The sequence below is a fragment of the Montipora foliosa genome, chromosome 8 (genome assembly GCF_036669935.1).
Source record: "Montipora foliosa isolate CH-2021 chromosome 8, ASM3666993v2, whole genome shotgun sequence".
Taxonomy (NCBI): Eukaryota; Metazoa; Cnidaria; class Anthozoa; order Scleractinia; family Acroporidae; genus Montipora; species Montipora foliosa.
The window spans coordinates 37,817,659-37,844,096 of NC_090876.1; the positions used below are offsets into that span (position 1 = coordinate 37,817,659).

Below are 26,438 nucleotides of genomic sequence, written 5' to 3' on the forward strand. Positions count from 1 at the left end.
TAGGACTGAATTTTAATATATCGAAAGCGGTTTATTCTATTGAAATTTGCCGACTCGCTACACTTTAAGCGAGTTGAGAACAGAACTGTTTTTGCGAAATTTTCGGTTGTCACTCGCTAAGCGACCTGAAAAACTGCTCGTAAACTAGCACGGCCAAAGAAAAGAAAAGAAAAGGAAAAACGCACGTGCAAATTTTCGTAAGCTCAAGCCGGGTAGAATTTAATTTTTTTGTTGTGAGAATTTATTTCAAATTTTGTTCTATATGGGAGTCTATTCTAGAACATTGTAGAACTGGAATGGTACAAACTATGCTGAAGTAAAGATAGAGAATGGAAAATAACTTATTGTAGGTTCGCGGTGTCTAAAAAACTTCCGAAAAGTGAGTTTCGCATTTTAGCTTTGCAGGGCACAGTATCTGCGCTTCTTATTCAAGCTGTATTATTGAATAATGGCGTCTTATGGCGTGAACGTATAATCAGAACAAAGTTATGACTTACTGCTAGCACAGTAACCCCACTTCCTGTCTCGATCGTAGTTAGGTGTCAGGGCGCACCAAAGCCGTTTGCTGTTTCTTCTCGTACAGCTGTTGTACGTTCGGCCTTTGTATTTAAACGGGAATGCACAGCAGTATTTACTCGTAGTTCTTTTTCGGCAGAAACCTTAAATCAAAAAAGAAAAGAAAATTAAAATGAAAGAAACGAACTTTAAAGTTTAGTCTGTTGAAGAATTACGCGTTAGAATTGCAATACGTAGAATTCAGAGAGGGCTAACACTCGAAACGTCTGCTTCGTAATCTTAATCTTCTTACAATGGTAATCTGAACTTGAGCAACTCGTTTGACACAAACCTTTTTCTGGGCCAAAAGGATACTTCACGTATTTTTGACATGTTATAACCTCCCCACCCTCCGCAGCCTCTGGACAATTTTGGTTACCACTGGTAACTGAAAAGACCGTAAATACCCACAATGTGTTGAATTTAGGAGCGGGTGGAGTTAATTTTGAAGCGTTTTTAAAGAATTGCCCTACAAAAATAGGTTCACAAACAAAGCAATCAAAACCAGCCCGCACATAAAACACAGTTAACAAGACGTAAAAGTACGCTTAAGTTAACTCACCCGATATGCGGTACACATCATTGGCCCATGGGCCTCCTTTTCCATTCCTGCATTTATTGGATCGTCCGTACTTCCGGTATGTCCGATGGGCCCTGGGGCCAGTAGCGCACCAGCCGCCGTCCTGTATTGCGAACACACGCCAGCGGTACTTCATAGCAATCAATGCGCATTTCAAGATGGCGTCTGCTCGTTTTTTGTAGAAACCTTTGACTAACATGTTTCGTCCGTCCATTTGAGAGATTGCTCTGCGACCCTTGTCTTGCCAACATCCCGATGACCGAACTGTAAGAGAATGGAAACAAACAAACAAACTTTTTCTTCAACTATCTGTCCAATTGTCCTAAGCAAATAGCATTTCCAACTTCTCTTCCACCGCCTTTCTGAGCGCTTTAAAGCAAGCAGCGAAACTTCTAGTCGTCTCCAAGTCGAATTTTGGAGTAACTTGTGTATGTTTGCAAAAAGCGCTTTAACGTGCACCTAACGCCAAGATATTTGTTTTTTGGTCAAATGCATCCTTGCGCCTGTTCGAAGTACATTTTGCTTTGTCTTTTTTCCAAAATGTTCACTTTCCACGGGCGTAAAAACTTACAAATTAACTACCACCATTTGTTTCATGGCCGAGCCAGAATGGGTATGGGTCTATTCCTGATTTGACGTCACAAACATTTACATGGAAATAATACACAAAAAGCGGTGAGAAACATCAGATATACACGCATCACTTGAAATAATCTTTTACTTGACGTTTCGTATGCTTCTGCATACATCTTCAGAAGCGACGGGTAATACAAAATTGGACTTTAAATACTTATTAACTGTTAACTATTAAGTAACAATGGAGGTGACAAGAACTAATAGACAAAGTGTCTCCTTTATTTTACAGTGAGTGTCGGATCACCCTTTCCCTAAAATCCCAAAATGATCTCGACATTTTAAACTGTGACCAGTTGATGTAACATGGTCCGCAAGAGCCGACGTATGATAACCATTAATTAATACTTTAAAATGCTCAGTTTTTCTGTCATACAATCGTCTTTTAGCTTTTCCGATATAAGAATCATTGCAGTCCCAACAGGCAGCTCTATATACAATTTTAGCCATTTGGCTAAGTCTATCTTTGGGTGCGTTCGATTGACCGTATTCCGGAATGGGAATACATGAAATACAAGTTAAAAATCCTTCGTTTTTACGGAGATTCACATTAAAATTGTCAAACGTCTGCTAAAATGCCATTTTAAACATATCTTTATTATCCTTGCTGCTTCGAAACGCGCCAAACATACTGTTTTAATCATCACTCCACATATTCTTATTCCGGAATAGGGTCAATCGAACGCGCCCTTTGTAAAGAAAGAAAGATTTAATGCGACGTGAGTGCATACGAAACGTCACGTAAAAGATAATATTTCAAATGATGCGTTTATATCTGATGTTTGTCACCGCTGTTTGAATGTTATTTCTGATAAAACTGAGATGGCGAAAGAAAAATAGTATTTGCGACATGATTTACATGGATTTAAGTCTTTCCAAATATGCATTGTAAAGTACTTTGTGACGTCAAATCAGGAATAGACCCCACGCCCCTTTTGGCTCGGTCGTGAAACAAGCGATACTCAGTTTTTCCCAAGTTTTTAACCTTATAGACGTCTCAACATTTGACAATAAAAAATCTTTCGATTGGACGAACCAGAGGAAATTTGGATCAGTCCATAACGAGCACACCAGACAAAACTAATTAAGGCAACTACTCACTCCGTACGCCATTTATCCTAATTGGTGGAGCTGAAAGGAAAACAAGAGTAATAAGCATCTTCGTACGGCGACTGTAACAAGTATCTTCCTAAATAGGTGCTATTTCACCTTTTTATAGCCAGTATTTCACTTTTTTTTATGCATTAATTGTTGTAATCTTTTCATACTTATTATGTAAGCCTAAACGTTTGTCATCGGTTATTCTATGAAGAGTATTACCATACTATACTTAACAAGGCCACATAATCTTATTCCAAAATGGGCGCCATTTAAATATTCTTTTGTTTTTATTCAAATTAACCCTTGATGCCTCGTTCTTAAGCTTAAAATTCAAAATAATATTTTATCTTGAACGAGGCAACAAGGGCCAATTTGTATGCGCATAAATCAGCGGCCATTTTGGAAGAAGCTGTATGGATACAAGTAGTTCGATTCATAGCTAACTTATTGCTTGCACTAACCACTTATTGCATTCAATCTCATATATGACAAACAAGCAAACAGTTAATCACCCTTTCATGTAGAAACTGCTCGAGTCCGTAGATTACAACTTGAAGTCTTCAAAAACATCAACTGCATCATATGCTCATGGATTTACAAAAACCAAAGAGCAACACGCCGACACCTTCACCGAGATCTCAGATTTAACGAGCATTTGATTGGCTATGTGTGATTTGTTGTGACCACTGACCAGTCATGATGTTCGGTTCGCTACTTCTCTCTGCACTAAAATTTCTCTCTTCTACACATTGTTAACTGAAAACTGCATTCCCCTTAGCCAGTGGGAATGGAAAAAAGTTTATGTGAACATGTAAATAAAACGGAAATATTTTAATATTTAATATTAAATATTGGCTTTAAGTAATGTTCAAAAAACGAGCAGCAGTGTTTTATCGGGGTTTAAAAACACGAGGCGTAGCCGAATGTTTTTAGACCCGATAAAACACGTGGTGCGAGTTTTTTGAACGGCTTCAAAAACATTCCACAAAGAGCGTGTTCCTCTGGACTCAAAACAATGGTTCAAATTGTGAGAGGTGAATATTAGCATACAAGAAAAACAAGCTATGCCTCATTAGTATTCTTTATATAAAGAATACTAACGAGGAGTGTTCAATCAGGATATAAAGCTCATACATGTGACGTTTTATCGGTTTTTTGATAGGCTGTTAGGATCATGAATTATTAATGATTTTGCATATTAAATATTAATTTTAATATTTAATTGTATCAAAATAATAAAACCGACTAGTACCTTGTCCTCCTCGGCAGAAGCCCCATCGTTTGCCAGGTTTATAGTTAGGAACGATTGGACACCACGGTCTACCGCGCCGCGTTCGAGCGCAGCGGTTATAACGCCGCCCACGGTAAACGAACGGGAAAACGCAACAGAAGCCGTTTGTTGCTCTGTTGCGACATTTACCTAAGGAAAACAAGAAGGTTGATGATGCTTGGATGAAAATTACAAAGGCTTTCGTTGAGATCCGAGAGTAGTTTCTTTGACTACGTTAGAATAAACTATAAATATTCCCTACCTCGTAATTAGCGAATCCTTTAGTTACTAAAAGGATCTTCAAAAAACAAATTCGGACTGGAAATGCTTCAGTGTTTGAAGCATTTCAGCGTGAGGATGCTTACGTTGATTCCCAAGTGTTAATTGCTATGCTAAAAGCTTCTTACTACCATAACATACAGATGAATGTACTTTTCTTTCCCCTTTATTGTATTTATTTTGATTTCTATATTTATAAGTCTAAACGACGGATATTGCTCCAAAACTAATGTAGATCATAGCACTGCACGCTTTGATTAGCTTGCTATATGCGTGCGGAGTGTAGTCCTTTGTAATTTGTCTTTAAAGTGTAAATTAAAATCCTGAAAACTTTAACGTGTTTCCCAACATTTAATGTTGGGCTGAAAACACGATATCCCAGTGAAAAGTCGTTTCCACACCTTTTCAACGACCACTAAAAACGCCCACGAAAACTATAGAGAACGCTGCCCCTCGTTTTACATGTTTGACGCTTAAAGGTTTTCTCCCAATAGAACCCAAAAGAAGAGGGTTTTCCAATAGACCGACAAAGTAAGATTCTTTCCATATTGTGTAGACGTCATAAAGTGCCCCTCTGATGCCAAGTTATTAGGCATTATAGGACACCTTGTGACACTTATGCAAAGGAGCCTGAATCTCATTATTCAGCTCCATTGGACATGTATGGAAAAGAAACCGACCCTACATTCCTTTAATGAGTGAACAGAAGCTTCAAAGAGTGGACAGTAGGGCTAGCGCAGTGTTAAGAGAACCCGCATTCCCCCAATGTGCCCCGCAGGTTCGACTCCGAACTCCACGGGTCGAGTTTGTTGTTTTCTACTCTGATCCAACAGGTTTTCGTCAGGCTACTCTGGTTTTCACCTTTCATCAAACCAACAACTCATTTGATCAGACGTATTGATAAATATTTGTAGCTTTTCGAATAAGTAGAGTTATATAACCATGAGACTAAACAAATTAATTATAAAACCATAGATATACTATCTTAATTAAGTCTTTCACCAACCTATAACTCTATAGACATCGTTAGCCCACGGCCCTCCTTTGCCATTTTTACATATCCGTGATTTTCCATACTTCGCGAAGGTATACCGAGCCCGCGGTCCTGATGCACACCAGCCGCCATCTTGAACTCCAATGATCGAGTATCCAAATCGTATGGCCGAGTAGGCGCATCTCTCGATGGCTTTCTTCCGTCTTTTGTAATTTCCTTTCAAGAGGGTAGTTTTTCCGTCCAGCTGAGGGATGGCTCTACGTGCTGTATCTTTGTAGCAACCAATTCTTTGGACTGCAACAAGAAACGAAAACAGGATTCAGAATGGTTTGAACCCAAAGGTGACTTGATGGAATCTGATTGTCAGGGAGATTGAAGCCCTGGGAAAGAATGTTGTTTTTAGAGACTGATGTTTTGATAACTTGACGGAAGTCTTCTTCGCATTTACTTACTTGGACGATCTGAGCTGAATAAGGTTCAGTTATATTTATAACGATAACAATAACGATAACGATAACGATAACGATAACGATAACGATAATGATAATGATCATAATCATAATAATAATGATATGCCGGAAACCACAGATACGGAACACACTTGGAGCTGGCTCTTAGATCATCTGACTTGAAGGTTCAAACAGAAGCCCTTATGTGTGCAGCACAGGAATAGGCTTTATGGACTAATTACGCGAAACATCACATTAATCGGACTGCTGCGTCATCGCTGTGTAGAATGTAGGGTGAAAAAGTAGAGAGTGTGTGTCATTTTGTAAGTGAGTGCAAAAAGTTGGCCCAGAGGTTCAAACCTCCTAGGTATCGTCACATGATCTGCATTTGGAAAACAATATCTGCAAGCGAAAAAGGTAAGGTAGAATGTAGTTGTTACAACTACTTGTGGAATAGATTGTGAAATGAATTTCTCCAGCGTATTGATACTCTTCCTCCATGGCCTTTAGTTTGAAAGAAAAAATCCTCAGACATATTTATGTCAGAAGGCGTTTCTTAGCAAGTATTAATTACTACTAGACGGTGAGGTCATTTTGGGTTTCTCGGAAGACATCACCGAATGCAAAAATGGCGGTCGATAAATAATACTTTATTTTGATGTTAATCAGCCTAACTCGCCTTTGTTAACACACAAAAAATTGAAGAGAATTTTTTCTCTAAAATCGTGCTGTTGACGATAATTAGTATAAAAATAAAGATAAATTTATAGATGAAAATATTCTAATGATATCTGCGCAGTTTAAGTTGATAAATAATACCATTACTTACGTCTAAACGGTGGTGTGAGTTTTATGTAAGGTCCTGTAAAAACAAAAAAAATTATGAAAGTGTTTATGGCAGGAAGGAAAGGCTTCGTACGCATTGAAGGGTTGGAAAATAAATGCATCAAACCGCTGAAAGGACGAAAGAGCAGCTAGAATGCAAACGTTTGTGGAAATGTCTGAAAACTTTAAAAGCATAAAATTACCTCCTCCACTTGGACAGTAGCCCCACATTTTATCCGCGTCGTAATTGGGAGTGGTAGCACACCAAGGGCCCTTGGGCGATTTGATCCTGGTACAGCTATTGTATCGCCTGCCCTTATATATGAACGGGAAAACGCAGCAGAAATTGCTTTTGGTTCGAGTCGCGCATGTTCCTAGGGAATAAAAATGAACTCAACAAAATAAAGCATTAAATATGGGTACGAGATTAGAAACTGCGCGTCCTTCACTTTGTTTTTTTTTTTTTTGGACGTTGCGCGATTAAATTTGCGAGGAATCGGGGAACAGGAAATGCGAGGTGAGGGATTCCCACTTCTTGCTCTCAATCTGGTAAATCTCGCGCCGCCACTTCTCGCCCGCGTGCACATTTTTCCTCGGCATTCACTCGATGACTAACCAGTAAGCCAATAAATGCAACACTAAAATCCTTGTAATTTAAACCGACAAACCTCTGAGAACATAAACATCGTTGGCCCAAGGGCCTCCCTTCCAGTTTCCGCATTTTCGTGTTCTTCCATATCTTCTGTACGTCAAGTGAGCGGTTTTAGCAGAAGCACACCAGCCGCCATCTTGGAGAGCGAACACCGAGTAGCCTCGCTTTGAAGTAGCCAAAGCACATTTTTGCAAGGCGTAGCGTCGTCTTTGGTATTTTCCTCGCAGAAGACGGCTCCTTCCTTCCAAGGTGTGAATGGCACGTCGAGCAGTGTCTTTGAAGCATCCAATGATTTGAGCTGAAACAGAAGGGTTGGAAGGAAAGACAAATTTCAGGTAGGATAGAGTGCGGAAGGGTAGAAAATGAATTTCATTCCTACACAATGACTGCCCACTTTCTCGGGGAAGAATCGATTTTCAAGGGGCAGTTTAAATTTCAGCGCGAATTTGACGCGACTTTTCGTGGCGACATCGCAGGGGTTTCGAACTTGATCGAAATTTGCTGCAGTTCGGACGCGAGAAAAATTGCATCGAGCAGAAAACCGAATGAGTAAACGGGCCTTCAGTCAAATCGAGAGGACGGAGGCGTGGATAATGACTACTACGCCAGCTTGATTCCCCAAGGTAAAGACCTCGTTTTCACAGAACAATGTAACGCTAGATAGACACGCCTTTTTTATGGTGTCATGGCCAGTACACTGCCGACACAACTGCGCTGGATGGCATCAAGACAGAAAGGGTACAACACAAATGTGCATGGGAATTTCAGTTGGCTAATTTAAAATTATCAAACTCTTACTTCAGATTGACATAACTCACCGTATAAATTGGTGGTAATCCTAAATCTTCTACCTGTTAGTAAAAAACAAAAACAAAAAACAAGCAAACGAACAAAACACGCACTCGTTTCAATTATAACTCAAATTTGCATAAAGTCTACTTCTTTATTTTGTCCAATGCTGGACCAAAGAAGATATACTCCTTTCACTCTTAGCTTTGATCAGCCTTGCTTTTTCTCATTTGAATTTAAGAATTGACTGCTGATGAAATCCTTTACCAGTATCCGGTGCTTCTTTTTACTTTTGGAACTTGATAACATATTTGGATTTTTACACTTTTGCATTTTTGTGTCAGGGAACCAATGTCACCGCTGATCACGTGAACAAATAATAACTTTTGATTGGAGAAGACCACACCTGGAAGCCAGTCCCCGGCGAAAAGAGCGCCTTAGTAAGACCCGTCAAAACGCTCTCATCTTAAAATTAAAAATGTATCACGTACCTCCAGTAGGCACTATGGGTCTTGGTGGGAAAATAGGGCGCTTTCCTGGAATATAACAGTTTCATTCATTGTCATTCACGATATTTCAGGTGTGCTTACTTAGGGTGCAGTCGATTGACCGTATTCCGGAATAGGAATACCTGGAATAGAAGTTAGAAATCCTTTGTTTTTACGGAGATTCACATTAAAATTGTCAAACACCTGCTAAAATGCTATTTTAAACGTGTCTTTAGAATCCTTATTGCTTCAAAACGCCAGACATACCGTTTTGAATCATCACTCCACGTATTCTTATTCCGGAATACAGTCAATTGAACGCACCCCTAATTTACACCCTTAGTCCTTCCCCATATTTTAACAGGATGACTATTTTAGCTATACAAACGGCTATCAATATGGGTCCAGTGAGGCGTAAGGTGTCTTGATCAGGCCCTGCTGGCATGTATCGAGTACCCCGAGAAAACCCTCGAAGCCAGACTGAGATGGACTGAAACTCAGTCCACATACAATGATCGTAGAGGGGGGAAGCGTGATTGATCACAACTACGTCAGCCTAACTCCCCAAGGAGTACAGCACGGGTTTAACAGTTCAACATCCACCTTGTCTAACAGGGCTTAACTTCTGTGAACAGTGAACTCAAAAGGTCCTATCTCTTTCAGTGTAAGTTAAATAATGCAAAATCGACTTCAAAAACAACTGTTCTCAACAGAACGTTAACAGGGGGAGATTTGGAGGTTGAACGAGACGAGTCTCCACCATTCTCCATCTTTTAGTTACAATAGCAGTACCTCCACAAACTCCGCGTGAAATAGTTCGCACAACAGATTGCAAGTTTCTGAAACTTGCTGTGACCACTCGACGCCGATTTCCTGCCGTTATTTGCAGCAGTTGCTTTCGGTTGTAATTTCGACCAATTCCTACGGCATAACACTGGATCCTCTTTCGCTGAAGGAATCGGCCTGGACCGACTACACTGTCATAGGAGCGACCGTCAGTCATCACTATACAAACCTTAGAAGACAGAAAGAAGACAAAATCTTGGTAAAAAAAATAAAAATGAAAAAGGTCAAGTGTAACCAACTCTGACTTCTGCTTCACTCCACTTCCGGTTCAAAGGTCAGTAACTGATGTCATTTCCGGGTCATAAAGACCCCATCTGATTCCCAGGTTACCGTTTATTTGATTTCCTTTCCCTTTTCCTCAAATTAGTCCATGCCGTCGCGTTCAAGATGAAACTTTCTAATTGAAATGCTAGCTTTAGAACGCCGCAACAGATGCTAATGTCCATCAAAACAAAAACATTAATTAAAATGGAATTAGGCGCGTAGATATTCGTCAGGGGCCGGTTGTTGGAAGCCTGGTTAGCGCTAACCGTTGGTTAAGAGGTATCAAATCCTATACGTTTCCATTGTATTTAACGCTGGTTAGCGCTAACCATGCTTCGAGCAACCCGGGCCAGATCATTCCTTAATTTCTGGGTCTCGATATTGTTCTCATCTGCGAATCAAACAAATAAAATAGATAGGCATTTATCCATGTTCTTGTTTATTCCTGGACCTTGTTGCTCAAAGATGGGATAGCATTGGTTCATAAATGTCCGCGATACAACTTAGGGTTTAAGTCGCCTTGTATGGGCGTCACAAGGTGCCATAAGATGCGAGGGAGACAATTCGTAACAATTACATGCTGTGTCCCCTTGAGTCTAAGACCTTTATTTAGTACTGTTTGGTTAGGAGTCTGATTTTACTATGTGTCGAGAATGTCATTATGTCGGTGTTACAGTATTGTGCAAACCTCTCAGCGCTATCCATTAGATAAATAATTTTCCAGTGGATAAGTGCTATCAAAATTAATTGAGCTCTCCGGTTGATGGTTCTATCCACCCATTGAAAATCTGGGACCCGCATACTTATGGCTTAGAAGAAAGAATCGAAGGCGCTTTTTTGACGAAAGGCTGGCGAAATCTCTGGTTCTTTTCTAATCGACCTTTACACGGCCGCGCATAGTTCTAGCATGGACAAAGAGAAAAATCGCGGTCTCTAGAAACGAGAACGAAGATTACATAATAGGTCTTGGTACCACCCACCTTGCGAACTCCACGGCGCGCTTGTCTGAGCACTCGGAAATACGTATACCTCATGGCCCAGCCGGTCCTGGTACCACCCCTGGGGTACCGTATGCGGTTGATCGCGTTTAGGATCTGCGCCTTTCTTCGATATCGCGTAAAGCCGAAGATAAGCCGAGGCTTGGACGAGAATACCACGGCGGCAAATCGAGTTTGTCCACTGCGCATATTAAACTGGCTCACGACCGCTCGGACGAAGTTGAGACATCTTCGGAAATTTCCTTTTCCGGAATACTCGATGCTTCCTGAGCCATCGATGATGAAGGCCAAGTCGACCCGCGCTCGACAGACTGCGGAACAATAACGTATTAAACAATTAGTTCGTTCTATGCAAGGTAATCCAAGACAGTCTTCATTAAGGCAAAAACTGCATCCAATGACTACAACGGATGGTTGAGGCATGCGACCATTCTGTAATACTCGGCATAATCACATAAGGAAGACGGAATAGTCGCCAAATACCTCTGAAACGAGTAGTATCAAATTTCAGCGAAGGATAACACAAAAGCGCGGGTGTGTCGCGTGTCTTCCGGGTCTCGCGCGCGCGCGCGTGTATTTCTCGCCGAAATTATAGACTTCTCGCAATGTCAACTTGTGATAGCGCAAAGTTATAATTTCAAGAGTTTTTTCTAACGTTGCTGGTGGTTTTTTTTTTTTCAGTTTAAGTTTCACTCTTCTAAACAAAATTAGACTGAAGATTTGTTGACTTCGCTAAAAAACACGCAACACGCACCATACATCAAAATTCAGAAATGTCTTACCTTTTCCCGGCGGTGGAGGCGGCCTTGGTGGGCGTATAGGTGGCCTTCCTGAAAGAACGATTGAAAAAATAGCAAATTGAGATCAAATTTAGCGTAGAGGTAGGAAGCTTTGGTACTGGTTCTCCTCAAGGGTAAGCACAACAAATCAAGGGTTTGTTTACATGGACAACGCAATTATGCGCAAAGGTAACAATGACTAACGCTAAAAATAGTTTACAGTTGTGAAATGATCGTAGAACAATTGTATTCTTTAAAATCTCCGAGTGTTCTACAGTTGTCGAAAGCACGACCTACCAACTTTTAGTTCGGATGCTCTACCACTGAGTAAACGAAGAATCGGGGAAAGTCGGAAAGAAATCGAGTGCTCCGAAATAGCAGTCAAATCTACGATCTTCCGATTACTAGTTCGAGCGCTTTACCACTGAGTGAAAGGAGATTCGAGGAAAATCGAAAAACATCCGAGTGCTCGGAACTAGCAGTCGAACCTACGACCTTCCGATGACTAGTTCAGGTGCTCTACCAATGAGCGAAAGGAGATTTGGAGGAAGTCGGAAAAACCCGAGTGCTCCGAAGAGTGGAGCCTACGACCTTCCGATTAATAGCGGAGCTCCGTCCGCGCGAGCCTTCGTCGCGCGCGCGGAGAACCATAGTTAAGAAAATATGGTAACCCATCGATCCGAGAAATAGGCTCGATTTCCGCCGCTCACTCGAGTTCGGGTAATCCTCCTCGAGAAGAGACGGCTGGACGCGTGAGCGATAGATTGTGTCTGTTACGTAAATTCAAAATATAATTTATGCGAAGTCAATAGTTGCAGGGAAATAGCATAAGACATCCCAAAAACACTGATTTTAAGAAAACAGAAATTACATAACAATGCTTAAAACGTCTGTGCGAAGTTTCCAGATGATACGAGCTTGAGTTTGTGGTTAAATGATCAGAATGATCAATGTGAGTTTGAATTCAACCGGCGAATCATGAAAAAAATCTTCGGCGGCTTCAGGTCTCGGTCGACCTCATCGGCCCCCTCGTTTTGCCACCAATAAACTCAGCAGTACTTTCAATTGATCTTGAGGAATTTTACTTGCTCTTACATTAGCGAAGTATGAGGAGAAAATTGCAATAGAAATGGATTTGAAAGCCGTATTTTGACCTTGGCGCCAACTGGAAAATCAGTGAAGTTTGCGAACTCAGGCCGTAGGAAACGTCACCGTTCCCATTCTCCAGCTTCTCGAACTCTTTTCGCTGTCGCAATCTTGGATGTTTCCTACATTAAAAGCACTGTAAATCTCGAACAGGCCGGGTCAAAGAATACCTTTGCAGCCAAAACATATAATTTATGCCAGACGGATTTGTGCAGGCGAGTTTCTGATTGGCGGAGATTAACAATGGCTCACTTCACGCGTCCAGCCGAGATTTCGGGAGTGAGCGCTGGCTCATTTCCCGAAACAGCGGCTGGTAATCGAGCCTATGCGAGAAATTTTGGTTTTATAGCCATGACGTCATCGACTGTCCGTACGTCCACCCCTACATGTAATCTAATGTGACCAGTATCATGCTAGTTTACAGCATGCATCTTTCGGTCAACACTAATGGCCATCCGTCAAACTGACATTGGACATTTCCTTACAATTACACGACGCAATATCCCATCTTAAAATGAGACACTTATCGCTGTAAAAAGAATGAAAACAGGCGGAATTAGCGCTTTAGTTCAACAAGAAATAGCGTTTCTAAGCAAAGCCGCGCTGATCTACAGTATTTAAGTCTAAAAACCATGATATTGATGATGATGACGACAATGATAAACATGATATTGATTTTGATGACGAAAAGGATAAACATGATATTGATGCAATTAAAAACATTTGTTTCCTGCTCCGGAAGCATAATAAAAGTTAAAAAAGTTTTACAAACTCGGAGCTAAAAGTTAAAACTTATGAAATATTTCGTCCGTTTTTTCAACCGGACTTCATCAGTCAATGTTGTGAATGTTAAAAAGATGAATTTTAAAAAGGTTTTTAACGCCTCTTGGGGGTTAGAATTGTGTCATAGATGGCTGCTAATTCGTAACCATTGTCTCTGTTTAATGCCGGTTTCGTAAGTTTAATTTGAATAGCTTCTTTTATCTTGCGTTTGAAGGTGTTAACTTCGGTTGATAGTACTTTTGTCTTATTTGGGTCCACCAAGTGGCCCTCCAGGCGACAATGCTCGTGAATAGCTGATGAACTTCTTGATTGGTGTTCTTTTACTCTGATTTCCAGAGAGCGGGCCGTTTCGCCAACGTACTCCTTGTTACACTTCTCACAATGGATCTGGTACACAGTACCGCATTTCTTGAGATTGACAGTTGTGTCCTTGACACGTACCAATTGTGATCTTAGAGAATTGACGGGTTTATGAATAAGTGTAACCTCGTGTGACTTGAAAGCTCTTTGTAGGCGTTCCGAGATTCCTTTGATGTATGGCGTTGATGCATAGATTTTCTTCTCGTTTTGAGGCTCTTCGGTATCTTCTGTTGTAGATTTTGGATGTGGTATTGTTAGCATCCATTCTGGATAGTTATTCATTTTTAGAGCTTGCTTGACGTGCTGTGTTTCTCTAGTTCTGTCATCGTTTTCCGTAACCAAGGTCTGAGCTCTCAACATCAGGGTGTTAACCACAGCTCTTTTGTGTTGTAGATGATGGTTTGATTGGAAGTTTAGGTACTGGTCCGTGTGCGTAGGTTTGCGGTACACGGAGATCTTGGTAGAACCATCTTGGTTAATACTCACACAGGTATCAAGGAAAGGAATCCTGCCATCCTTTTCTTGTTCCGAAGTGAACTGGATATGTTGGTCAATGGAGTTTAGATGTTCTGAGAAGGAATCGACGGCGTTTTCGTGAATCTTGGCCATCGTGTCATCCACATATCGATACCACATAGTTGGCGGGGTGGGGGCGGTGTCCAGAGCTCTGCTCTCGAACTGTTCCATGTAGAGATTGGCCACTACAGGGGAAATTGGAGACCCCATGGCGGCTCCTTTCTTTTGTTTGTAGAATTCACCCTGGAATGTGAAGTATGTGCTCGAGAGGCACATCTCTAGTAGAACAGATAATTGGGCGATGTCTAACGGGCATCTATCCGGTAAGCTCTGGTCACTTCCCAGTTTGGCTCTGACAACTGGAATGGCTTCATTGATCGGAATGCTGGTAAACAGTGAGGAAACATCGTATGAAACGAGTTTCTGTCCAGGGGGTACTTCAAGTTCTGTAATCTTGTTGACAAAGTCTTCACTGTTGACGATGTGATGACTGTTGAGGCCAACAAGAGGTTTCATAATCTTAGCAAGGAACTTGGCAGTATCATACATCACGCTACCAATGCTCGAAACTATTGGCCGTAGCGGTACGTCTTTCTTGTGAATCTTGGGTAGCCCGTAGAACTTTGGGACATTCTCTGCTGTGGGGTACAGTTGATTGTAAAGATAATTAGGGATTCTCTTTTCTTTGCGCCACTCCTTCAAGGTTTGAATGAGTTTGTTTTTGATGGCTCTGGTTGGGTCAGATGTCAGTTTTTCATACGTATTGGTATCGTCTAGAAGAGCCTTCACCTTGTTGTGATAATCTTGTTTGTTTAGGATTACCGTAGTGCGCCCTTTGTCCGCTGGTAAGATTACAATTGAATCGTCTTTCGCCAGAGCCTTAATGGCTTCCCTTTCAGCTCTGCTGATGTTTGATCTTGGGGGTTTGCTCTTGCTTACGATTTTAACTACTTCATTTCTCAGGCTCTCGGCTTGGCTTTTATCTTTTAGCTGATTACAGGCAAGTTCAGTGGCTGCCACGATCTCATCAACTGGGATCTTTGATGGAGTTACGCTAAAATTCAGACCTTTCATGAGAACCGAGCGTTCACTATCGGAAAGAGGGCGGTCAGAGAGTGATGAAGTCCGGTTGAAAAAACGGACGAAATATTTCATAAGTTTTAACTTTTAGCTCCGAGTTTGAAAAACTTTTTTTTAACTTTTATTATGCTTCCGGAGCAGGAAACAAATTTTTTTAATTGTATCTTACGACAACATGGACGCGAAGTCCTAAAGATGGTTAGGAAAGGAGAGAAAACGCTTGGAAAACTCGCCCGGTGGCAGAATCACAAGCACTTTAACATCCGATGCAGATACAACAACATTACTCCAAACAGCCTGAAACTACGAACCTGTATGAAAGGTGTTAAGACCATGAAGATTATTCATAATGCCGAGAAAAAACTTCTTCAGGAACGAATAAGACAATGCGACTTTACGATCAGAAAGTACAAGGAGAGCGTAAAAGAACTAAAATCAAGTTTACAATCCAAGGTGTCAACAGAGTTAAACATCCAAATTCTAACTCTCTTCGAGAAAACACATTCGTCGCACTTTGAGATGGCAAAGAGCCGCCAGAGGCAAAAGTTTGACCGCCTACTGAGTAAAGAAGAAACTCGATCACCGACGACAAACATTGGAGATAAAACATTGATCAGACAAAGTGGGTTATGAATCTCTCTGACCGCCCTCTTTCCGATAGTGAACGCTCGGTTCTCATGAAAGGTCTGAATTTTAGCGTAACTCCATCAAAGATCCCAGTTGATGAGATCGTGGCAGCCACTGAACTGGCCTGTAATCAGCTAAAAGATAAAAGCCAAGCCGAGAGCCTGAGAAATGAAGTAGTTAAAATCGTAAGCAAGAGCAAACCCCCAAGATCAAACATCAGCAGAGCTGAAAGGGAGGCCATTAAGGCTCTGGCGAAAGACGATTCAATTGTAATCTTACCAGCGGACAAAGGGCGCACTACGGTAATCCTAAACAAACAAGATTATCACAACAAGGTGAAGGCTCTTCTAGACGATACCAATACGTATGAAAAACTGACATCTGACCCAACCAGAGCCATCAAAAACAAACTCATTCAAACCTTGAAGGAGTGGCGCAAAGAAAAGAGAATCCCTAATTATCTTTACAATCAACTGTACCCCACAGCAGAGAATGTCCCAAAGTTCTACGGGCTACCCAAGATTCACAAGAAAGACGTACCGCTACGGCCAATAATTTCGAGCATTGGTAGCGTGATGTATGATACTGCCAAGTTCCTTGCTAAGATTATGAAACCTCTTGTTGGCCTCAACAGTCATCACATCGTCAACAGTGAAGACTTTGTCAACAAGATTACAGAACTTGAAGTACCCCCTGGACAGAAACTCGTTTCATACGATGTTTCCTCACTGTTTACCAGCATTCCGATCAATGAAGCCATTCCAGTTGTCAGAGCCAAACTGGGAAGTGACCAGAGCTTACCGGATAGATGCCCGTTAGACATCGCCCAATTATCTGTTCTACTAGAGATGTGCCTCTCGAGCACATACTTCACATTCCAGGGTGAATTCTACAAACAAAAGAAAGGAGCCGCCATGGGGTCTCCAATTTCCCCTGTAGTGGCCAATCTCTACATGGAACAGTTCGAGAGCAGAGCTCTGGACACCGCCCCCACCCCGCCAACTATGTGGTATCGATATGTGGATGACACGATGGCCAAGATTCACGAAAACGCCGTCGATTCCTTCTCAGAACATCTAAACTCCATTGACCAACATATCCAGTTCACTTCGGAACAAGAAAAGGATGGCAGGATTCCTTTCCTTGATACCTGTGTGAGTATTAACCAAGATGGTTCTACCAAGATCTCCGTGTACCGCAAACCTACGCACACGGACCAGTACCTAAACTTCCAATCAAACCATCATCTACAACACAAAAGAGCTGTGGTTAACACCCTGATGTTGAGAGCTCAGACCTTGGTTACGGAAAACGATGACAGAACTAGAGAAACACAGCACGTCAAGCAAGCTCTAAAAATGAATAACTATCCAGAATGGATGCTAACAATACCACATCCAAAATCTACAACAGAAGATACCGAAGAGCCTCAAAACGAGAAGAAAATCTATGCATCAACGCCATACATCAAAGGAATCTCGGAACGCCTACAAAGAGCTTTCAAGTCACACGAGGTTACACTTATTCATAAACCCGTCAATTCTCTAAGATCACAATTGGTACGTGTCAAGGACACAACTGTCAATCTCAAGAAATGCGGTACTGTGTACCAGATCCATTGTGAGAAGTGTAACAAGGAGTACGTTGGCGAAACGGCCCGCTCTCTGGAAATCAGAGTAAAAGAACACCAATCAAGAAGTTCATCAGCTATTCACAAGCATTGTCGCCTGGAGGGCCACTTGGTGGACCCAAATAAGACAAATGTACTATCAACCGAAGTTAACACCTTCAAACGCAAGATAAAAGAAGCTATTCAAATTAAACTTACGAAACCGGCGTTAAACAGAGACAATGGTTACGAATTAGCAGCCATCTATGACACAATTCTAACCCCCAAGAGGCGTTAAAAACCTTTTTAAAATTCATCTTTTTAACATTCACAACATTGACTGATGAAGTCCGGTTGAAAAAACGGACGAAATATTTCATAAGTTTTAACTTTTAGCTCCGAGTTTGTAAAACTTTTTTAACTTTTTTTTTTATGATATTGATGATTATGACGACAACGATGAACATGATAGGGAGCTTACGAAACGACTACGCTACAAAACAATAGGTTTAGTGAGCAAAAAGAATGCCTCTGCACGTGCGTTTTACATTTTGGTACATTTCTTTGCCGTCATCTCCTAAATGACGACGTGAAATGACCAAATCCAAGGTTCTGTGGAGGACGTTAGCACATGACGATGAATTTTCAGTTCTCTCTCTACGCTTCCAACTCACTCATACCAGTTTAATTCCTGGACAGTTACTACACATTTTTAACGCGAAACGACATGAAATAGTTTCGTAGTGATATGAATCACGCGAACTGGTATTTTTAAATGAAGTCCTCGTAGCCGTCGTCGTCCTCGTTTCGTAAGCTCCCTGATGTTGATGATGATGTCGACAACGTTAAACATGATGATGATGATGACGACAACGATAAACATGATGATGATGATGACGACAACGATCAACATGACATTGATGACAATGACGACAACGATAAACATGATATTGATGATGATGACGACAACAACGATTAGACCGACGATAATGGCAACGATGATAATGATGATGATGACCATGGCGATGATGAGGACGACGACCATGACGACGAATATCATGATTATGATGACAATCACAATAATGATCAAAGGATATTAAAGGTAAAGTTTCAAATTAAATTTCAACAAGCGGCTATCTTTACCTGTGCATGCTCCTCGTGCAATAGTCCCCGCGATGGATTGCAGGCCCTTGAATCCCACAGTCACCACTCTCCGCCGATTTCCCGCCGCGATTTGCACCAACTGTCTCCTGTTGAATCTTCGACCGATCCCCACCGCGTAACAGATAATGTTTTTCCGACGAAATTGCTGTCCAGGGCCAGCCACTCTGTCGTAAGATCGACCATCAGTCATTACTATGGCAACCTTGGAGATGAAGTCAACACAGTCAGATAGAATTGATTGCGCAATTTATATCAAAACTCGTATTTGCTTAGTATAGCCCGGCTTCCATATAATCAATAAATACCTCTCACTAACCGAGTTCGAGGTCCGTACCGTAAGTTACGAATCGAGTTTTCACTTTGAGGTTAATCATGCGCGTGGGAAAGGAAACTAGCTGAAATCAAGCGTAACATTCAACGGCCACAAATGATTGGCGTGCATCAAAATCGAAAAGACGAATCAATCTTTATTGGCTGTTGAACAAAACGTCGCTGAATCAGTGCCATAATGAAATCAACAAAATTCAACAGTTTCACAAATTTATTTCTCATGACGAAAATTAAAAACTTGCTAGAAATTGTTCGCAACACAAAAATGTTGATCAAACTTTTTAAATTCAGAGGACCGTAGTGGGCCGTACAGTAGAATACGGCCCGCAAAATTGACCAATCACAGCGCGTACTTACTGAGGGATACAATAACATGAAAAAGCAATCCCTATTCTCAGAACACCCGCATCCAGTTAGCATGTCCATCAGCGTGAGAACGAACGAACGACAGACCTCACCTTACGAACTCTGCGGCGCGCTTGTCTGAACACCCGCGAATACGTGTACCGCATGGCCCAGCCCGTCTTGGTACCACCCCTGGGGTATCGTATGCGGTTGATCGCGTTCAGAATCTGTGCCTTCTTACGATAGCGTGTGAAGCCGAATATCACCCGAGGCTTGGACGAGAACAACACTGCGGCAATCCGAGTTTCACCATTGTTAGTGTTGAGCTTGCTGACCACTGTTCGGACGAAGTTGAGGCATCTTCGGAAGTTTCCTTTGCCGGAGAACTCGATGCTTCCTGAGCCATCGATGATGAACGCTAAGTCGAGTCGGGCTCGGCAAACTTAGAGAAAATGAAAAGTGACAACAATTAAAAAAATATAATATAATATACTACTACTACTACTACTACTACTACTACTACTACTACTACTACTACTACTACTACTACTAGCAATAATAATAATAATAATAATAATAATAATAATAATAATAATAATAATCGCTCAATAGAAAATGAATAGTATTTACAAGGCTAAAAATTCTTATTAACAATAGCTCATGGTGCTTTGTAATACTGTGGAAAACAAACAAATTAAAAATTCAATACTAAAAAGGAAGAAAGGAAAGGAAAGGAAAGGGACTTTTCTAGTCGTTCTAGCGCTGGAGCGCTAATTGGGGACACTGTAAACTGAAATTAACAATGAAAGTAAATCAAGTCAAATGTTGGTTTTTGAGAAAATGTAATAATAATAATAATAATAATAATAATAATAATAATAATAATAATAATACATAAGGTTTTCAGAAATAGTCGTTATTGGGGCCCTTATTGGAGTTTTTGGCGCAATTGTTTCAATTCCCGCGCAAGGACATGAAGCTCTCTTCGAAGTGATGATATCTTAAGATGTGGCCTCAACGCCTTCATGGGCCATAGCATTAGTAGCCATAGGGCCATAGCAGAGCCTAGTTTCCACGTCAGGAAAACAGGAAAAAATGCGGAGACTTAATAATTTCGCAATCGTCTCGGATGTTGCTTACCAATGAAACTACCAAACTACGAACACGGCAAATCCGAGGATATGAACACATTCTCCAACAGGCTCTAGACTTTCGAAAAGGTCGGCGATAGTTTGAGCACGTTGCATGCAATCGATTTCTTTTATAAAATAACAGCATGAAGTAAAAAAATATTAAGGGATGAACCAATAGACTTTTGACCAATCAAAACGCAAGTTCTTTTTCATCACTCTCATTACTTACCCCTTCCAGGTGGCGGGGGCCTTGGCGGGCGAATTGGTCGGCCTCCTAAGAAAATAGCAACGTTAAAATGGTGAATTACCAGGCCCCAATTGTTCAAAGGCTGTACAAGACTATTCAATAGAGATACAATAATGGTAATACTTATCCAGTGGACAGTAGTATCCCACCTTTGAAATACAAGACCCAGGGAACGAGACCTCGTTGCACGGAATATTTCAAATTTTCACTTTAGTTCAGTTGTTGTCTGTGCTTATTATCTTTCTATACAATCTTCCGGACTCAACTGTGACAGCTGCAGGTGCCTATGGCGGCAGCCCTACGGCCCATGTAAGATCTCAAAGCACAGAACCGCAGCTAGACGTAACTATCTGGGTATCAATTTTTCTTGAGGGAGGAAACCTGGAGAACCCAGAGAAAACCTGTAAATTCCCTACGTCCCGTTTCATGCTGTTCCGCCTCCAGTACGTTTGTTGCCCACCATCTACCGTTTTTTCACATTTCTTTAAACTATGACCTGGCTAACGCGTTTACAATATCATCGGAACTTTTCTGTGTTTGCATAGCCTCATCTAAACACTAGGGGAGTTAGAAAAATTCTCGACAGTTATGCAAACCCTCGACTGCGTCTCGTTTTTGCACAACTATCTCGAATTCTCCCAACTCACCTCTACTTCTTTTATGAAATATTTCTCGGAAATAATTCGACAAATGAGGGAAAAAATAAAGTGTTTTGCTGGCCCAGGCTGGAGTATTCTTAGTTTTCTGCCAATTTGAGCCTGAACTACTATTTTGACTTTTCTTATTTTACAGAGAAAAGTATGCCTTACTTGTTCACATAGATAGATTTTATTGTATTTTTCAGACCTTCAACATGCAAAAATATATTCTGAGAAGTGCATTCTTATGAAAGAAAGAGTGTAGTCTGGTTTTTTAGTTTCCTAGTATATCACATTTAGACTCAAGCCTTTGAGAATAACAAATTCACGTGAGGCAATTAACAATTATTCCTCGAGCCCGAATGGGCTCTGAGTCAATAGCCCATGAGGCCGAAGTTGGTCAAAAAAATATCGAGACAAAACATCTTTCGCTAGTTAAAGCTAGACTTCAATTGTTGTTTTGGTTTTCAAAGCCGGCGCTTTTCGCTACTAGTGGGCTATAATAAATAGCCTACTGGTAGCTCAACCAATCAGAAGGCAGCATTGATAATAGACTCAAAGCAAAAAGACGTCTTAACGATACCAGTTAACTTCTACTTAGGGCATTGAGCCTTATGAATGTCGTAGGTTTGACGCATGCGCGATCACGGTAACATTTCTCGACACAGTCTCCCGCGCAACCACAAAGTGGCGAATTGATAATAGGGAGCTTAAGCAACGACAACGGCGACGGCAACAAGAACGTCACAAATTTGCTTATTCAGTGGGCAAAAACAATAGCTTTGCACGCTCTGCACATGCGTTTTTCACTTTTGTCCATTTATTTGCCGTCATCAGCAAAACAACCTGAAATAACCAAATTTGAGGTTTATCAAGGTAGTCAGCACTTGAGGATAAATTTTCATTTTCTCTCCTAAATTAAGGGCGGTTCCAAAGAATGTCATTTTTGACGAACTACCACACCCTTGTCATATCCAAAGGTTGAAATAGTCACCTAGCGATTAAAATTACGCGAATGTATATTTTGAGATGACGTTTTCGTTGCTGTCGCCGTTGTCGTTGCTTAAGCTCCCTAATTTCTAACGCGAACGCGTTTTGAATCTTCCTCTCAATCTGTCCCGCTTCCCGTTTTCTTCCCTCCCGTCTATTCTCCCGAATTCCCGTCCCGCCGGCCTGTCCCTTCCCACAAATAAGGAAGCACTACATTAAATTGTTCTCTTACCTCTACAGGCTCCGCGGCCAATGGCTCCAACTATCGATCCCAACCTCCTGAATCTTGAAGTCACCACTTGATTTCTAGCTCCACCGGTTATCTGTAACAGCTGTCTCCTGTTAAACCTCTTACCGATTCCCACCGCGTAGCATTTGATGCCCTTGCGACGAAACATTCGGCCAGGTGTAGCTACATTGTCGTAGGATTTCCCATCTGTCATCACTATGGCAACCTATGAATTTGAGAAACAGCCTTGAGTCAAACTACAGTTAATTGAAAGGATGACGTTGACGACAGCGAAAACTTTCTGAAATAATGTCTCGATTATTAAGTCATTTGGCTTCCAAAATGTGTTTTAATTCTCCTGAAATTAAATGGGTGTGAGCGATTTGAAGATTGATAGAAAACATTGAAAATGTGTCGTCACCTGCCAATTTCATTTCACGTCGTGGAAAGAACGAAAACGGCTACAAAATATACAAAAATGAAAAAACGCACGTGCAAAGCGTGCGAAACTACTGTTTTTCATTCTTAAATATACAAATTAAATTTATCACAATTGTCACAATAATTGTCGTGATTGCTTGAGCTTCCAATAGCCCTTTTCACGGTTAGTTTTTCTCATTTGCATTACAATCTAATCTAACGTGGATGCGAGGCAATTTCGTGATATTTTGTAGTTTTAACCCGAAATTGCTTTGCATCCACGTTAGATTACATTGTAATGTAAATGAGAAAAATTACTCTAGAGAAAATAAATCTCTCCATTTTGTAGAAACAATCAAATCGAAGATGAAATTCAATTTCTATTTCAATGTCAGAAGCAAATTCTATGATCAAATACTGTGATAATTCTAACAGACGACCTCAGCCGTATACAAGCTCTACTAATTGAGGGAACTACAAGTCAAACTAAATTCTATATTAAATCAAATTTTGGCTTATCGTGAGAGGGGAAAACAGTCAGGACTACCCATGCAAAAACGTCTCTTAGCTAAGTTCAGAACCAACAAACTCAAACCACATATGGCGTCGAGTCATGAAGAACTTACCTTGCGAACAACAGGGCGAGCGTATCTAAACAAACGGTAATAAGCAAAGCGCATGGCCCTGCCAGTCTTCGTGCCTCCCCTGGGGTACCGTATGCGGCTGATTGCCCGTAGGATTTGTCCCTTGTTACGATAGCGTTTGAAGTCGAAAATCAGCCGAGGCCTGAACGAGAATAGCACGACTCCGATTCGAGTTTGTCCGTTGTCTGTGTTGAATCGTCTGACAACTGCTTGGACAAATTGAAGGCATCTATGGAAGTTTCCTTTGCCAGAGTATTCAATGCTTCCTGAGCCATCGATGATGAATCCTAAGTCAACGTGTGCACGGCAAGCTGGAGGATTTAAAGAACAAAAACGAGAGGCTTATTTTGTTCGTGAACTCAATGTTTAAGCCGTTGACAGCGCACACGGAAGATCTTATATCGAAAACAGCTCCTCTTTTTATTGGTGTAACAACTCTCGGAAAGTATAATGCGATTAGTTCGATAGCTCAACTCAAAAACAAAAGACCAAACTGGTATTATTTGGTATTGTAACAGCTTCTACAGTTTCTATGGTGTTGTTTAGTCATTTGCTTCGAGTTCGGGTATCGCATCAGTCAGATTGTACCTTGCAAGAGCTGCTACGCTACTCCCTCTTTTGTGCTCTTTGGTCGCAGAAATCCAATCATGCCAACTAGAAAACTGAACATTTCTTGAAAAATTTGACCAAAAGCCACCTTTGAAGGGTCTCTCGGCTCTCAGCCGCAGGCGTCTACGATTTGGATTTGGATTTCTCACTTGAACCAACTGTATCTGACATTTCTTCGGATGCAATATTTTACTTCTTTACCCTGTCAACAAATGTTTTTATACGTGGGTAGAGCAGATTTGGACGGATTCTAAAGATTGCAACTAAAACAAAGATCTCGAGTTTCGGTAATCCTCAAAAAAGGGGCTAACGCCCGCTGAGGCCTGTGGTTGAGAGAGATCTTTTAAACACCCGGCCTATGACACCGCTCCTTTTTAGAGCTATACGAACGCTCTTAGCCACACAGGTTTCCCTGAAGTCTGAAACACAGAAGTCTCGATCTCTCATTTCGTGTCAGCCAATCGGTATTTTGTATGTATTATGATCTAAATTCAGAATACTAACTTGTCCCGCAAAATAATATAGCCAATCAGATCAGCCAAAATGATCACAACACCGTTGATTGGACCGGTCTTCAACCAAGCATGTCACACGAGGGATTGATTGCTAAGGCTTAACACAAATCATGTCTGTGTTCATCATCCGCATTTAGCACGAGCATTGGCCTTTTTAAGAATAGTTAATACCGAAGACTGATAGACCGCATTCTCTATTTTCGAATGCCCCATAATACACTTTGTTTGTCCCGAAAATTTTGCATAAGCTATTGTTTTCAAATGCTCTTGGAGACACTGCATATTCCCTAGAGCATTTCAAAACAACAGTTTATGCAAAATTTGGGGGGGCAAACAAAGTGTATTACGGGGCATTCGAAAATAGGAAATTGCGAGTATTGCAGAAAATTGACATTTCTGCTTATGACCTTCCGTCTTCTGCACTTTTTGTGGTGGTGAGGGAAACCTATTACATGTTGCTGACAAATTCTAGCCAGGAAGTCAAGGTACAGGTAATAACAACAATTATCCCGATTCGTTGCAAGAAATGTTACTAACGAGAGCTATTAAGAAGGATAAGGGTATCTTTTAAGTGCATTTAAAACTTATCATGACCTTGAGAAAACGTGCGATCACGGAAGGAAAACGAGCTCATTTAAATAAAGTTAGGGCTACAGAATCGCTAAATATAGTTTATTTCATTGCTGAATACTTTTCTCTAAGGGAGCGTTTATTTGGGATGATCTGAAAAAGGATCAATGATCCAAGATCACTTGCATCAAGGTGCATCAAAGGAACCAAAGAATCCTCTCCCAGAGTAGATGCATCGTGATGCACCGTGATCCAAGTGATCTTGGATCACTGATCCTTATTCGGATAATCCTAAGGGAACGCACCCTAAAAGCGCTGTTACTGTGAAATGTTTCTTGGAACTTGTCTCGCAATGTTTTGGCGACATTGTGGCGGAACAAGTTGCACGAAACATTTCACAGTTGACATACCCTGCAACGGCCAAAATCGTTGCGAGACAAGTTGCACGAAAAGTAGAACTTAATTCTACTTGTGCAACTTGTCCCGCCATAATGTCGTCAAAACATTGCGAGACAAGTTGCACGAAACATTTCACAGTCTAACAGCGCCTTAACTGTCATGAATTAAATTTACACCAAACAACTTGCTGATGTGAATGTGATTGAATGAAGCTCTTACCTCTTCGAGGAACAGACCTCCCTAGAGGCAAAAAAAAAAAAAAAAATGAAAATGCATACAATCCAAAACGCAAGAAGTCGGGGGGAAAAAAGGGAACAATGAAAGTAACACTATGTGAATTTGACATTTTAACGTGTATGCAAAAACTTTCTTGTGTTATCAGATTCGAAATACTCTTTCAAAACTTATCCGGCGAAGCTCAAAGAGGTGGGTGGTGGGTGATGCTAAGTTAACGATAAAATGAGCTCTAGCTTGCAGACTTCCAAAATCTATCAGACACGCAACATTGAAAATCTTGAAGCTCTTTCCTTTGGACGTTGACTTGTAAAGTGCTGTAATCACACACCTTTCTTTAACTGTGAT

The 26,438-nt window shown here is 41.1% G+C and overlaps 1 protein-coding gene, 1 long non-coding RNA gene and 1 pseudogene across 2 annotated transcripts; 1 reads left to right on the top strand and 2 right to left on the bottom strand.

The window, feature by feature from the left end:
• The window catches only part of LOC137968776 (uncharacterized), a 39,957-nt pseudogene extending 31,062 nt beyond the window's left edge, over positions 1-8,895 (bottom strand).
• Positions 8,896-16,016: 7,121 nt separating this feature from the next.
• Positions 16,017-18,602, top strand: LOC137968778 (uncharacterized). The gene is made up of 2 exons (XM_068815267.1): positions 16,017-17,168; positions 18,414-18,602. Exons 1-2 carry the CDS (start codon positions 16,017-16,019, stop codon positions 18,600-18,602), a joined length of 1,341 nt encoding a protein of 446 aa, XP_068671368.1.
• A 1,074-nt stretch (positions 18,603-19,676) lies between these two features.
• On the bottom strand, positions 19,677-22,846 carry LOC137967397 (uncharacterized). The gene is made up of 3 exons (XR_011116531.1): positions 22,703-22,846; positions 20,825-20,869; positions 19,677-19,904 (listed from the first exon to the last, which is right to left on the bottom strand). It is a non-coding gene; the product is annotated as an uncharacterized lncRNA (long non-coding RNA).
• Between the last annotated feature and the right edge of the window lie 3,592 nt (positions 22,847-26,438).